The 16,532-nt window shown below is 33.8% G+C and overlaps 1 protein-coding gene across 2 annotated transcripts; it reads left to right on the top strand.

Moving 5' to 3' along the window:
- Positions 1-4,740: 4,740 nt before the first annotated feature.
- Positions 4,741-16,158, top strand: LOC110026913 (WAT1-related protein At5g64700-like). Of its 2 annotated transcripts, none has more exons than XM_020728123.1 (8): positions 4,741-4,946; positions 6,160-6,356; positions 6,427-6,489; positions 6,595-6,699; positions 7,881-8,130; positions 8,197-8,355; positions 9,060-9,211; positions 15,978-16,158. In XM_020728123.1, exons 2-8 carry the CDS (start codon positions 6,184-6,186, stop codon positions 16,123-16,125), a joined length of 1,050 nt encoding a protein of 349 aa, XP_020583782.1. In that variant the 5' UTR covers positions 4,741-4,946; positions 6,160-6,183; the 3' UTR covers positions 16,126-16,158. The 2 variants fall into 2 exon arrangements, with proteins under 2 accessions (XP_020583782.1, XP_020583780.1); XM_020728121.1 differs by having other exon boundaries at positions 6,583-6,699.
- The last annotated feature ends 374 nt before the right edge of the window (positions 16,159-16,532 follow it).

Raw genomic sequence — 16,532 nt, 5'->3', positions numbered from 1 at the left:
TACATCAATAAACTTTCAGACTATTCTATCCGGCAACTTAATATCAACACCGTCTTTCCAACTATACTACAAACCTTGTTATCTCTTAAATAAGCTTTCCCTAGATCACTCTGAGTATAGGTTTTAAATACCACTTTATTGAGGCAAGCATGAAAAGAGGCACCTAAATCCACTATTCAAGATTTAGTGCTGAGTAGGGATAACACCAGGGAGTCATTTTGGATTTCACTTATTGAGACATTAGTAGAAAAACTACTTTCCTATGCTCCACCACCATCTTTTCTTGGAGCTTTGCAATCTTCCATGTAATGCTTTTTCTTACCACACTTTCAGCATCATCCTCTGCTTAACTTGGGCTTTCTTTTCTTGGACTTGGATCTACCTCTACCTATATTCATGTCCAGATTCCTTCCCTTGTTATCAACAAGTTGGCATCAATTATTAATTTCACATGTGTAGGATATCCACTCGACTAGCTCGAGACGATTCATAGCTCATTCATAGCATCATGCAGCTCATGACATGCTACACGTGTATTCCTTTTTATTATTTAGTTCATTCACATTATTCACATAATATCTTGGCGTGCAAGTTCCACTTGTCAAAGCCCTTTAACAAATAAGTTTATTTTGTAAAAAAAATTTTATCAATATATTACATTTACTTAGCTTCAAATCACGTTTATAATAGCATGGCATAATGTAAAATGACTCGAAGAACACATGGGCCAATTGAAATCCATCGGTTGGAGAAATTTAAATTCTTATCCTATATAACTTTTCTTATTCTTTGTTTTATAAGAATAACTATTTTTAATTTGGCAGCAATTTAGATTTAATTAAAACAGTATTTATCAAAACTGATAAATTAGGATTTATTAAATTCAATCACGGACGAAGGAGCTTGCGAGCAATGAAGGAATAAATTCGTCTTATAATTGATTTTATTAAATCTGAATTTACGTCGTAAACAGAGTCGAGAAAATTTGATTTAACTGAATGGTGAATTTGTTTATTTATTTATTTTGGCTAGATTTAAGTTAAATTTGTGCTTGAATCCTACCAGTAGTAGGACTGTCAAAAAAGTTTGTTGTTCGCGAACAGTTCAGGTTTGATTCGTCAATGAGTTCGTGTTCGATTCGTTCGATAAGTAAACGAGACGAACGTGATAAATTAAATGAGACGAACATGAACAAATTTTTTTTGTTTGGTTAAAACGAATCAGACACAAATAGTGATGTGGTCGTTCGTGTTCAAAACGTTATTGTTTGAAATATAAAATGATTTAAAATAATTATATATATAAATTTTATAAATTATAATATATAATAAATTAATAATAATAACATATTAATATCTTATATTAGTAATATACTAATACAGATATTATATATTTATATAATATAACTTATATAATTAATATAATATATTCTTTATATATATATATTAATATTAGGGATTGTCATCCACGAACAACTCGAGTTCGGCTCGTGTTCGGTTCGTTCGTTAAGAAACGAACACGAACACGAACAGTGACTTCGCGAACAATTTCAAACACGAATTTATTTCAAACAAACTTTGCGTTCGTGTTTGGTTCGTTTACACCCTTAAACAGCAGGATGCACTACTAAACACCACCATGAAAATATTTTAGCGCTTGGGTGAATCTCTCTATCAAATTATCACGTTGAAAATATGTAGCAGGTCATGCAATAGAGCGAAGAAAAATGCAAGTACTATATATTTAAAATATATTATTATACCCATATTTTAATATGCAGCAGGTCATGCATAAGTGCGAAGAAAAATGCAAGTACTAAGATTTAAGATATATTATTATACCCATATTTTCGCAAGCAGTCTATTTGGTCACGTGAATAAGGAAATAAATTAAAGAGGGGCATTAACATACAAACCACCCAATTCCTCTATATTTACACATCCAATATCTAAATTTTACTTTTTATATTTATTCCACTTAATAATCTTTCTTATCACATCAAAAATACCACTATTTTAAATTTTAAATATTAAAACATACCTCTTTATATATAAAAATAAGGGTATATATATATATATATATATATATATATATACACAAACTTTGTATTTTGTGTCGCTCGTCGTGACTCTTTGGTTGACAGCATTGCATAAGTCCCTTGGGTTCATAGATTCGATTCCGCCTATGTGTGGATGAAATAATTAGACACATTAGGTTAATCTGGGGGCTCGTATGATGGTCTCAGGCCAATCTTTAATATATATATTTACACGCATACACTGTATTTTCTTATCTTGTGGCATATATGTGCTTTATTACTATTTTTCTTTTTTTTTAAGATTTACATACATACCACTTAACTTTTATGTACTTGTATAACCCATACCTAAACTTCAATATGTGCATATGAACCCACTAAATATTATACAATGGCTCTTTCGTGCAACCAAACTCTTGTTCCTTTTTCATAGCTATCATTTTCTCTCTTTCTCTTATATCATCATATTTATGTGTTCGACCTAAATTTATCAATGAATCACGTCCAAGAAATAGAGCGAAAAAGTTGAATGAAAAAGAGTGAAAGAGTACAGAGAGACAGATTTAAAAGTTATGTATTATGGTCTTAATTTCCAACCATCATCATGCTATATTTATTGTTCCTCTATTTGTAAGCAACCACATTAATTGTTAAATTACTAGCATGTCCATACCATTTTTCTAATCTGCTTTTGGTCCAATAGATATGTCCCGCAATTTTGAGCATCGATCAAACCTGATTAGCTTTTGATCGGTGATCCATGTTAGCCGTCTCTCGAGTTGACAAGCTCTTTCTTATCTTGAGCAATCTGACCTACTTGATTCTCCTATATGACCAGACACATTTTCTTCCTACACATTTCTCTTTTAATTGTGCTATTAAATTGATTTGAGTTCACTGGCCGAAACCAAAAGTTGCCCACGAAATGAACCGTATCTGATTCATCCACTCTAATATTTGTTGATGTGATATATCGCTCGACACAAGAACTTATTTAATAATACATGAATTTAATATTTTAAAAATAAATAAATATGAGAAATAATTACTTTATTTTATTCCCGACTCTCATCTCCCCTGCTTCATCCCCTCCGAATAGCTTATTTTAATCCTGTTGTTGCCTTAATATGACTGGATTATTTACGTGGGGTCCTTCAGAAAGGGCCCCGAGTTGGAAAAATTATTCCATACGGATCGGACACCGCACGCAAGGTGATTTACGGTCAGGATGTATTTCGGTGGGTCACACCTAAAATTTAAAAAAAAAAACTGAAATAATCCTGACCGTAGATCACCGTGATCTACGGTCAGGATCGGACACCGCATACAGAGATGCATGCAGTGTCCGTATGCAATAATTTCTCCTCGAGTTGGACCTCGCTAGGCATCTTCACATAACATTTATGTATTTACAAATCGAACACAAACTTTAATTTTTACATATATGTATGCATTAAAGTATGTATTTCATATTTTTAAAAGTTGATTATTTAGTCACAATTCTTTTGATGTTATTCGCTTGTCTACTTAAAATATTCTATTTTGACTATAATTTTTCTTAAATTAATATTTGAATAATCTTGATTTTATTTTGAAATAATTTAATTTAAATATTGTATAAAGAATGATGCTCAATCAAATGGATTATCTATTACCATACCATTGCCTGTGTTGTTGGCCACAGCGTCGGATGATGAGCCAGTGTCAAGATTGCATGAGAATGTTTGAGAAGGTCTTAAATATCGGCGAAAACTCATGACATCCAACAAGAACTAGAAGAGCCAAGGTTTTTAACAAGATGAGCAAGGACTAGGAGAGAAAGAGATTTAAGACAATCGCTCTGTTTGGGTGAACCGATTTCATGGAATAATTATTCCGTGCGTATATCGATGCATGAAGTGTCTGATCTCCACCGTCCATCAATGATTTGGTGGGATTTTTATTTTTTAAAAAAAAGAAAAAAATTGAAAGTGGATCCCGCCAAAGCCGTGATGGACGACGGAGGTGTCCGCACGAAATAGTTTTTCGCGGGGATTTGGAATTCATTAAATATGGGTGAATATTCAGTTTCTTTAAAAACCAAATTGCTGAAAAATATTCAAAACCCCTTAAAAACAAGTTATTCTAAATTTATTATGTATTTAATATAACACATAAAAAGCTTAAACTTTAAAATGGGGCCACTAAACTTTAAAGGAAATGTATTCCAGAAATAACAACGCACCATCTGTAATATCAAAGATCGCGTGCTAGAAGGGATTTACATGTGTTTGATAAATATTTTACTTATTTAAATATCAAAAAATAGTTTTTTTAATATTTATTTAAATAATAATATATTTCTTAACTACATTAACATTTTGGCCATTTACATACATACCACCCAATTCCTATATATTTAGATATATAATCCCTAATCTTTGCTTTTAATATTTATACCACTCAAATCATTCATATCACATAAGGAAAAATCACTATTTTAACTCTTAAAAATGAAATATATGGCATGTATGTAAGAAACTAAACTTTAGTTATTAGATATGTAAATACACAAGAACTATGTGGCATCCATGTAAATCACCCTTAAAATTTCCAGTAGAAATAAAATATACCAATTCATGCAAATATTCCTACGTAAGCAATAGCTTCTGGGCCTTATAAATTCAGGTAATTTCTGTATTTGTCACATGGGAGAAGTCATTACTCATTACCCAATCGTTCATCTTCTCTATATTGTGAGCAAAACTGGTTCTGTGCCTCACCTTCCATCTGCGGAGTCCCCAAAAGAAGCCATTAAATTGCCTTCAGTAATTGCGAATTTAAGCTCTCTCTCTCTGATGATCTTCCTGCGCTTTCCCTTCGTCTTCCCTAAACCCTAAAAGCCATCCGAGACGACTCGCCATTGAAGGTGAGCTTCGCTGCCTTTCAGTTTCATCACTCTTTTTTTTTTTTTGGTGTAATTTTTATTTTATGACAAAACGAACATGCAGAATTATATGTTTATCGGTTCTTATTAAAATTTCAGAAAGATTAGATTTTTAAATTGTATGATTTTAGAAAGATTAGATTGAACCATATTGAACCACACTTAGGGCCGGTTTGGGGCAGTTTATTTGATGCGGTGGCGTTTTGAAAGTGCACCTGGCCTGTTTGCGTAAACTGTGTTTTTGTAGGTGCGGTGACATCTTTCTGACAGCGGTCTGACTTTTTCAAAAAAATAAAAATTTGTATAATCAACACACCTAGCTTATCAACAGATTATTTTTAATCAGCTTATCAGCAGATTATCCAATAAGCTACAGTTGCCCCAAACTGACCAATAGTTAAATGATTATAGAAATCAAACCAGATTGGTTGGGTTGGTTTTCCTTCTTCTAGTTTGATTTGGTTCAGATAATAATAGGATTCAATTTAGAGCTAGACCATGCATCTCTCTGTATTAAGGTCGGGCTGCAACTATTTATAAAAAGTGGTTGTAGAAATATTTGAAAAAATAATATATTTTTTTAAGCTATTAGATGAAGACCTTTTTTACAAATATCCCACTTTAACAAATACGATTGTAGGCAACTTTTTCTCACCATATTTTAGTAGATCTGTAAATTATAAATTCATTAAATTTACCTCCCACTATATTTAGTAAATATGGATTTAACTTGAATCTAGACCAAAATTTGATACCTTAAATTTGAAAATTTATAAATTCAAGGAACTCACACATTTTAGTGTTTGGCTGAATTTCACAAATCAGTTGATAAAACCTATTAAAAGGTGTTGTCAAACTCTCCCGTTGTAAATATTCTTCCCTAAATTGTTCATTTGAAATCGGAAAAACTATTAGGTGTGTAATCTGAGAGAAAATATTACGTCCGGAGTCCGGACATATACTGCCAGCAATTTTTTTTTATGAATTGCTTTCTTAGTCATAGTTCCAACAATGCTTTCCCAAAAATATTTTTAAAAAAATAAATTCCAAAACTAACACAAAAACTGTCTAATTTATCAACAGAGCATACACTTCATCTGACTAACTGTTTTTACCACCACTAAAACAATAAGAAATCAACTTCAAAGTTTTAAGAAAATCTCATTTGCTTGTCATCTCTTCTCATCATTTACAGCATTATATAACTTGACATTCTACCATGGGAGACAAGAAACCCTATGTTGCCATCTTAGTCATCCAATTGATCTACACTGGCTTGTACGTGATCTCAAAGGCTGCGTTGGATGAAGGACTGAGCACATTCACATTCATTTTCTACCGCCAATTGGCTGCCACAACTTTACTTGTTCCACTTGCCATCATTTTCGAAAGGTATAAATTATTATTATTTTTTTTGTAATTTTAATTTTACATTAAAATTACTGATGGTGATGGTGATTAGGAGAACAACATCGAGACTTTCGTTTTGCCTCTCGTTGAAGATCTTCATGCATGCGTTGATTGGGTAAGAGCTAATCTTTTGATGAAATTATTGTCATTTTATGTATACTAATGTTAATGAGGAAATTGATTTATTGACCTTTTTTTTTTGTCTTAGAATAACTTTCAGCTTAAATATTTACAATGTTGGCCTGAAATATACTTCTGCAACAGTTGCCTCTGCGGCGACAAATTCCATCCCTGTAATCACATTCTTTTTAGCGTTGATAATGAGGTATGTATGTAATTTATTGTCGGTGATCAAGAACAGTCCTTTATACGAGAAATATTTGTGTACGTAATACGCACACAAAGCTGTGTGGGTAATAACCCTGCAATAACCTCCACTTCGCAGTTACTATGGGGTTATTAGGAGGTTATTGAGATATTAATTCCAATGACTTATAACCCTAATAACCTTCCATTAACCTTCGCGGTTTCTAGTTTGATGTTATTCATAGGTTATTATGGTGATATTGTGGGGTAAAGGAAGTACGCATGTAGAATTGCTTGCGTATTACAGACACAAATATTTCTCACTTTTTAGAGGTTGTTTGTTATCAATTTATCATTTTTTTTTAATTTTGTATTTGTTTATTGTTTTATTTATATTTTGATTTGATCCTTAACATAATCGAAAAAATAACTTTATTTTACAGGAAAGTCATCTAAAAATTATTTTGAATATTTTTAAAAATAATTGATTTATTTTTACAAATGTAGATCAATATATATACATAAAATACACTAAATAAATTTATTTTTAAAAACAAAAATAAAAGTCAAATTGATCATAAAAAGAACCCTTACTTTCTTATAGTGACATGAAACAAAATACCATGAATTGTCTTTCTCAGTATCTGTTGCTTTCACTATGGCTAACATTTTAAGGTTTGCCCACAGCAAAATTCATTTCTAAAACCACATTTCATGAAATAAATAAAAAAATCATTCTATAAAATCAAAATAAATTTAGTAAATTTTATTAAATTTGCTTAATTCGAAAAGTAGTTATTCTCTAAACATTATATTGTGCAGACACGTTTTTCTCCTGCAAATTATTATTATTAGGTATTTCTCATCTGACTCAATCAATCAAGGCCAACTAACAGCTAACCACAACAATTCACTTTTGCAAAATATGACATGAAGATTCTTCAAATCGTATTAAATTCCATGACAAAGGTTGCATTTCTGAAAAAGAAAAGTGGTGGAATGTTGGGTGGAGAATCAACATTCTTTTTTCTAAAGCACTAATCTCCTGTCCAAGCAGTAACCTTTGGGTCCACCACAACTCACCATTACTAGTGCAGTTACATATTCCTTATCATTTCTTCCAATTATGTTTTAATAAGCTGAATGCAAACAGAATACTATTTCACTCATTTACAATGGTTTTCACGCCTTAATTTCCAGAATGGAAACTCTGAAGCTTAAGAGCCTGACAGGGATATCAAAGATACTGGGAGTAGGAGTATGCATGGCTGGAATTATAACTATGGCCCTATACTCTGGGCCTCACCTAAATCCTTTGATAAAGCACCATTCCCTAAGCCACAAAAATAATGCAGATTATAGCTCTTCACATTCTAAGAAGAACTGGATAAAAGGAACTTTTTTCTTAATTACAGCAAACTCAGCCTGGTCACTTTGGATAGTGCTTCAGGTAATGAAGCATGCTTTTACAAATCATGGGTTTTGGATCAATTCATAATAATTTTATATTTTGCAGGGGTGGTTATTGAAAGAGTACCCTTCCAAGCTTCTCTTCACAGCCATAGAAAGCGTTTTTAGTGCAGTACAGTCATTTCTGGTTGCTGTAGCATTTGAGAGGGACATGTCACGGTGGAAGTTGAGGCTGGACATGGGATTGGTTGCCATTGCTTATTGTGTAAGAGTTCTGATGTTGCATTTTGGTTGGCTTAAGGTTCATTTTGGGGCAACCTTTTTACTGATTTGGTTTTCAAACGGTTGCCGCAGAGCCATTTAGTTATTGTTTCTTGTTGTTTTTAAGAAATTTTTGTTATGCGAAGTTGGTTTTGGAACCAAATTTGCTGGTATGGTAGCTTTAAAAAACATAGGTGTATGATTTTTTAAGAAAAGATTATTTATGATGCTCGTGATGGCTTTCATAAAAATTGTTTTTTTAATAATAGTTTTGTAATTATCTTTACAAAAAAATGAAGTCATCCCAAATATACCCTGAATAAAAAATAAAAAAGATGCAATTAAACACATAAATTAAGCTTAATTAATTTGTTATCTATACATCTTTGGTTAGTTTAGCTTAGATATATATTTGCTTAGGGGAGATTTGAGATCACTTTTATTTTTTTTATTTTTATTTTGTTCTGCTTAGATTTTTATTTGAAATAAAATGTATTTGGTATGTTATAATAATATATTTAGTTATTTTTAAATGTACTCAAAATAAAAATATGTAAGAAAATGCACAAAATAAATATGTATTAAACTGAAATAAGAAAAAGAAATTATTACAAACATGCCTTAGTAATTTACCTAGATATGAATTGCTTATATATCTATATATATTTTTAAGATAATTATTGTAATTTTATGATTACCAATATGCAGGGATTTATTGTTACTGGCGGCTCCTTCTACATGCAATCTTGGTGCATTGACAAGAAAGGCCCTGTATTCCTTGCCATGTCAACTCCTTTGTCTCTAGCTTTCACCATAATTTGCTCATCACTCTACTTAGGGGAGGTGATTTCTTTGGGGAGGTATGCAAATATTTTCTTATGAATCATAGATAAGATAAATATTTTATTCCATGCCTTTGTAAAAATCCTAATGATTAGACTTGAAATAACATTGTTTTAATTCAATGATGAGCATTACTTACATTAGTTTTATTACTAGTTTTAATATTATGCGTGTTGTGGTATATATATATGAAATTTAAAATGATTGGCTTTGACGAAGCTGAAAATGGAACGAGAAAAATTCACACCAGAAAAAAATACAGATTTACGTGGTTTGGCAAATTGCCTACATCCACATAGTATAAGAGAAATAAGTTCTTTCTTTTGTACGTATTTCTTCTTCTTCGGTGATTTTGCCCTTGGGTGAATCTCGGTGTAAAGAGAGAGAAAACAAGTGGGAGATCATGTAATTGTCGACGTGATCAAACAATGTAAATCCCTCAATTAGTAAAATCATCTGCAACTCCGTGGATGTAGGCAATTTTTCGAACCACAGAAATCTATGTTCTTTTCTGTTGTGAATTTTTCTCGTTCCATTTTTTGCTTCGTCAAAGTCGATCGTTTTAAATTTCATATATACCACAACAATGCGCGAAGTAATGTTTTCACTAGCATATTTAATAATTATTTTTGAATGAATTTTAAGTACATTTATTTTAAAAATATAGAATAATTGAAATATGTGCATTTTATAAATATAATAATTATTTGGCTCTTTGTAAATTAAACGAAGAGAAACAGCTTTGTCGTCTGTTATGGTGCATTTCAAATGCCTTGAAATGTGGCACACAACGATTGATGAGAGCAGCAAGTAGTAATAGGCAACAAATAGTGTCAAATAAATATAGTGGTAATAATGCGGAGAAAATATTATGTGTGATCATTCGTACATGTGGATTAGGGGTGTGCATGCTCCAAGTAGACACTGATTACACTCACTCACACTTACTGATCATCCGCATACAATATTTTTTCCATAATTTGGGATATGAAAAATTACTAGATTCTGGGTGAATTCCAAATAAATGAAATAACATAACTTTTAGGATAATTTATTCTGCATTTTATTTATTTCAAATCAAACATATAATAATAATAATAATAATAATAATAATAATGTTAATTCAATTACGTTCCTTAGACTATGCCCAAAAAATAAAACGTGGAAGGGAGATAAAAAAAGAGAGAGGAAAAGAAGAAGAGCAATACTTGCTCCATCGGAGCGAATAAGTATATTTCTGGACTCGTGGACCCATTTTATTCCTGAAAAATTACAAATGGGGAGAGCTTAGAAACCTATTTACAAGAGAGGGCTCTCCTATTTATGAATGATAGGGGGTTAAAAAGTAAATTACAATATTACAATTGATTTAAGAGGAGTAGTACAAGATATTTTAATCTTTTGTATTGTTGTGTTCTGCTAAAATGTCATAATTCAGGGGGAAAAGCCCCTCGTTTGAGTCCTCTGTCGGGGGGAAAAGTCATTCTTTTGAGTCCTCCGTCAGAGGGAAAAGTCTTTTGTCGGTATCCTTCGTCGAGAGGAAAAATATCCCCGTCAGAGTCCTCCGTTCGGAGGAGAAAAGTTTCGTGTCGTAGTCTTCCATGAGAGTCCTCTGTTCAGAAGAAAAAGTCGGTCGAGGGTAGTCAACTCGACGAGAGCAAACATCGAATCACCTTGAGATCCCTGCAAACTTTTTTTATATACATATTAAGTTCCCAAATTTTCTTGCTCCTTAGTAGCGACAATTGGTATAAGGACAAAGAAATTTATAAATCAAATAAATTTTGAACATGTAGTTTGCTAATGATACTCCATGTTAGATGTTTTTCACGCTCGATTTTGGCATCTTTATTGTCATCTGCTGGTGGATATGTTGTTCTGAAGTTTTTATGTCAAGAGGCAAGTCAGATTTCAGTGGCTGGTCGGAGGGAAATGCCAGTCGTCGGAGGAAGAGCTGGTCGTCAGAGAAGAGTTGCTCACCCCGAAGGGAAGTTTTAGAGTTGCTTGTGTTATTGGGATAAGATATAGGATTACATTTATGGGAAGAAATGGGAAGAAACTTCATCTTTGAAGAAACTTCATCTTTTGTTATTGGGGAAAATACCTGAAAGGATGGATGAGGCTGAATGGAATTTGTTGGATCGACAAGTTCTGTGGGTTATTTGATTGACCCTATCTAGGCCGCGATCTCTCGTTCGTGTCCCCCGCTCCCGTTCGCGAGTCTCGTTCGCGAGTCGAGGCGCCAGCCGCTCTTGCCTTCTTCTGTTGAGAAGTGGAGTATCCCTTCGCTCCCTCCTATTCGTGCTAAAAGGCTTCAGATGACTCTCTTTGGGTTTCTAAGTCACGGTTGGTGTTCTTCTTCGGGTTTCATCAGGATAGAAGGAAGAGAAGTGCAAGAGGTAGTTCCTTGCAGGAGAAGAAAGAAGAAAGAAGAAGAAGAAGATTTTCTCCTTTGGCTTCTTCTTGGTGGTTTATGGCAGAAGAGAAATTGAGTTTATTTCTCTTATAAGTTTATCTTCTTCGGTGTATCTCGGTGTAGAGTTTCTTCGGTGTATCTCGGTGTAGAAAGAGAAGAACATAGAGAGAAGAAGAGAGAGCAACGAAGTGAGAGTGAGAGATTCCTCTTGTCAGTCAAGGTGATCGACTGGTGTAAATTCCTCAAGTAGTAAAATCTTCTACAACTCCGTAGACGTCGGCAATTTTCTGAATCACGTAAATTTGTGTGTTACTCTTTTGCGATCGTTCTCCTGTTTGATTTATATATATATATCACATCAATTAGTGTATACTGGTATATCTAGATCTCACAACAACATCTGGTATCAGAGACTTGTTCAGATCTGATGAAGAATGATGGCTGCAGATGAAGTTATGGTTTCAGGGATTGAGAAATTTGATGACACAGATTTTGGTTATTAAAGAACACAGATAGATGATTACCTTTATGGGAAGAAACTTCATCTTCTATTATTGGGAAAAAAGACATGAAAGTAAGGATGAGGCTGAATGGAATATGTTGGATCGACAAGTTCTGCGGGTTATTCAATTGACCCTATTGAGGTCGCGATCTCTAGTTCGCATCTCCCGCTCCAGTGGTCGCGAACCGTAGGCTTCAACCACTCTCGCATTCCTTTGTTGTGAAGCGAAGCATCCCTTCGCTTCCTCCTATTTGTGATAAAAGGCTTCGGATGGCTCTCTTTGTGTTTCTAAGTCACGGTTAGTGTTCTTCCTTGGACTTCCTCAGGATAGAAGGAAGAGAAGTGCAAGAGGTAGTTCATTGTAGTAGAAGGAAGAAGAAGGAAGAAGGAAGAAGAAGAATAATATTGTCCTCCCTTGGCTTCTACTTGGTGGCTTGTGGCAGAAAAGAAATTAGGTTTATTTCTCTTATAATATTATCTTCTTTGGTGCATTTCGATGTAGAGTTTCTTCGGTGTATCTCTGTGTAGAAAGAGAATAACAGAGAGAGAAGAAAAGAGAGTAACGAAGTGAGAGTGAGAGATTCCTCTTCTAAGTCAAGGTGATCGACTGGTATAAATTCCCAAGTACTAAAATTCTCTATAACTCCATGGATGTAAGCAATTTGTCAAACGACATAAATTTGTGTGTTCCGCTGTGGTGTTACTGTTTTCTGGTGTGAATTTTTATCGTTATATTTTTTGCTTCGTCAATCGTTCTCTTGTTTGATTTATATATATATACCACATGAATTGGTGTATAGTGGTATATCTAGATCTCACAACAACAACTGGTATTAGAAGCTTGTTCAGATCTAAGGAAGAATGATGGTTGCAGATGAAGTGATGGTTTCAGGGATCGAGAAATTTAACGACACGGATTTTGTTTATTTGAGAATGCGGATAGAGGATTAATTTTTTGGGAAGAAATTTCATCTTCCGTTATTGAGAAAAAGACATGAAAGGATGGATGAGACTGAATGAAATTTGTAGGATCAACAAGTTCTAGGAGTTATTCGATTGACCCTATCGAGGTCGCGATCTCTCGTTCGCGTCTCCCACTTCAGTTCGCGAACCGTAGGCGCCAACCGCTCCAGCCTTCCTCTGTTGTGAAGCAAAACATCCCTTCGCTTCCTTCTATTTGTGATAAAAAGCTTTGGATGGCTTTTTTTGTGTTTCTAAGTCACGGTTAGTGTTCTTCTTTGAACTTCCTCAGGATAGAAGGAAGATAAGTGCAAGAGGTAGTTCATTGCAGTAGAAGGAAGAAGACAGAAGAAGAAGAAGATTGTCCTCTCTTGGTTTCTTCTTGGTGGCTTATAGCAGAAGAGAAATTAGGTTTATTTCTCTTATAAGTTTATCTTCTTTGGTGTATCTCGGTGTAGAGTTTCTTCGGTGTATCTTGGTGTAGAAAGAGAATAATAGAGAGAGAAGAAGAAAGAGCAACGAAGTGAGAGTGAGAGATTCCTCTTATAAGTCGAGGTGATCGACTGGTATAAAGTACTAAAATTCTCTATAACTCCATGGATGTAAGCAATTTGTCAAACGACATAAATTTGTGTGTTCCGCTGTGGTGTTACTATTTTCTGGTGTGAATTTTTATCGTTATATTTTTCGCTTCGTCAATCGTTCTCTTGTTTGATTTATATATATATATATATATATCACATCAACTGGTGTATAGTGGTATATCTAGATCTCACAACAACAACTGGTATCAGAGGCTTGTTCAGATTTGAGGAAGAATGATGACTGCAGATGAAGTGATGGTTTCAAAGATCGAGAAATTTGATGACACGAATTTTGTTTATTTGAGAATGCAGATAGAGGATTATCTTTATGGGAAGAAACTTCATCTTCCGTTATTGGGAAAAGATCTGAAAGGATGGATGAGACTGAATGAAATTTGTAGAATCAACAAGTTCTAGGAGTTATTTGATTGACCCTATCGAGGTCGTGATCTCTCGTTTGCGTCTCCCGCTCCAGTTCGAGAACCGAGACCCGTGGGCGCCAACCGCTCCCGCCTTCCTCTGTTGTGAAGCAAAGCATCCCTTTGCTTCCTTCTATTCGTGATAAAAGGCTTCGGATGTGTCACTTTGGGTTTCTAAGTTACAGTTGGTGTTCTTCTTCGGGCTTCCTCATGATAGAAGGAAGAGAAGTGAAAGAGGTGTTCCTTGTAGTAGAAGAAAGAAGAAAGAAGAAGAAGAAAATTGTTCTCCCTTGGCTTCTTCTTGGTGGCTTGTGATAGAAGAGAAATTGAGTTTATTTCTCTTATAAGTTTATCTTTTTTGGTGTATCTCGGTGTAAAAAAAGAACAGAGAGAGAGAGAAAGAGAGAGCAACGAAGTGAGAGTGAGAGATTCCTCTAGTGGGAGATTCCTTTTGTAAGTCGGGGTGATCGACTGGTGTAAATTTCTCAAGTAGTAAAATACTTTGAATTTGTCGAACCACGTAAATCTCAGTGTTCCGCTGTGGTGTTACTGTTTTATGGTGTGAATTTTTTTTGTTCTATTTTTCGCTTCATGGATCGTTCTCTTGTTTGATTTATATATATATATATATATATATATACCACATCAACTGGTGTATACTAGTATATCTAGATCTCGAAACAACAGCATGCCCTGGAGGGGAGTCTTGGAGTTGTTGCATCCCTTGTGGAGCTTATCGCTGTTGGTTGTGTTATTTCGGTTTGAGTTCCCCAAGTGTCGGGTAGATTCAGGAATGCTTGAACTTCTTTGAGCCCCTTGGCCTTGATCCTTCACATTGAAATCTGAAAATGATAATACACATATTTCTGCAGGTAAAGATTAATGAGTATTGTATGTGTTTAAAAACACAAGATATAAGAAAGTTTCATTTGGAATCTCATATGACCATAAAACTTTCATAAATATGCGTTATATACATATTTATATGTTTTAACCGAGAGCTGGTGGCCACCTGGAGGCGATTGGAGCAGCGAACAATCATACGGTAGGTTGTCAGCGGGGGGTGATTTGCTGGAAAAGCAAATTGAGGTGTATAAGCAAATATAAAAATAAATATATAAATTGAGTGGTCGGCATGTAAATCTTCAGTGTATTTGTCCATCCTTCATGGTTCGGGTTGGGGGCCGGAACAGCAAGGCGGCCGGCCGGAGTGAGGTCGACGATCGACGGGTAAGTGGCCGATACACATTAAGTGGCATGTAAATGTGTAAATGCACGAATCAAGTGGTACGTATCTAATTTATATGCATATCTTAAAATTCTTAGGTATTTACATATCTAACTCCTAAAATTTCTTGTTTGCATTTATGACACTTTGGTGTCAGATGCATGAATTAGCTAATTCTGCTTTCAAAAATCAAGTAAATTTGATATTTTTTATGTGATGTAAAAAAATTTGAGTGATTTACATGCAAATATAAAAATTTTAAGTGTTAGATACGTTAAAAATTGTGTGGCATGTATGTAAATGCCTTTATATAAGTGTAGATAGAGTCCTGACATATATATATATATATATATACATACATTTTATGGGGCATTTATTGACAAACCACCCAATTCTTGTGTATTTACATATCCAACACCTAAACTTTAGTTTTTATATTAAACCCACACAAACCCAATCACAAAAGAAATATCATCATTTTTAACTTTTAAAAAGGGAATACACCTCTTCATGCAAAAATAAGAAGGTGCATGTATGTAAAAATTGAAGTTTAGGCGTTAGATAATTAAATGCATAAGAATTGAATGGTATGTATGTATATTTTTCTCCTTTTTTTTTTATATTGGCAGAAAATTTCCTAATTGTCATCTTTACATATTATGTATTTTTTGTAGTGTTTTGGGCGGAATCTTGATGGTCGGAGGACTTTATAGCGTCTTATGGAGTAAGAGTAAAGAAGGCGAATGCAGGTCTTCGGATGAAAGCACCAAAGAATGTGATGGAAATAAGGAAGTCGCGTCAACAGTACAAAACTTAATTTAGCTTTATTATAATGTTCATATGCTGTTGATGAACAATATCCATAATGAGAAAAATAATAATAAAGCATCAATTATTGGTATTATTAGTCGTGCAGGGTTAATGTGTTTTTTTTTTTTTTTTTTTGAATATGCCTGACAAAAAATTGCTAAAAAGGAGAAAATATTAGATCTATACATGATATGTTTGAATAACGGTGTGAATCGCACCACGCCGCTGAGCACAGGGGCATAATGTGATCCACACCATCGTCCGGATAAACAAATAATATTTTCTCTTAAAAAATGGTGGTACCATGCACCAAAAGAAAAGGGTGTACTAGTTATCTGATTATTCGGCTTTTGCCAACCTAATTGTGATAAAGAAAATTTTGGATATGATTGCTTCTTCGAAATTATTTATATTTCCAA

This window comes from Phalaenopsis equestris, unplaced genomic scaffold (genome assembly GCF_001263595.1).
Source record: "Phalaenopsis equestris unplaced genomic scaffold, ASM126359v1 Scaffold000403, whole genome shotgun sequence".
Taxonomy (NCBI): domain Eukaryota; kingdom Viridiplantae; phylum Streptophyta; class Magnoliopsida; order Asparagales; family Orchidaceae; genus Phalaenopsis; species Phalaenopsis equestris.
Note: the sequence above shows the minus strand (reverse complement) of the source record. Positions and strands in the feature narration are given on the sequence as shown.

What these genes read in the sequence shown, in the direction of transcription:
- LOC110026913 (XM_020728121.1), top strand. Translation starts at nt 6,184, where the DNA reads ATGGGAGACAAGAAACCCTATGTTGCCATCTTAGTCATCCAATTGATC. An exon ending in CACTTTGGATAGTGCTTCAG is followed by an intron (nt 8,131 to 8,196) that starts GTAATGAAGCAT and finishes TATATTTTGCAG; the next exon opens with GGGTGGTTATTGAAAGAGTA. An exon ending in TGGTTGCCATTGCTTATTGT is followed by an intron (nt 8,356 to 9,059) that starts GTAAGAGTTCTG and finishes ACCAATATGCAG; the next exon opens with GGATTTATTGTTACTGGCGG.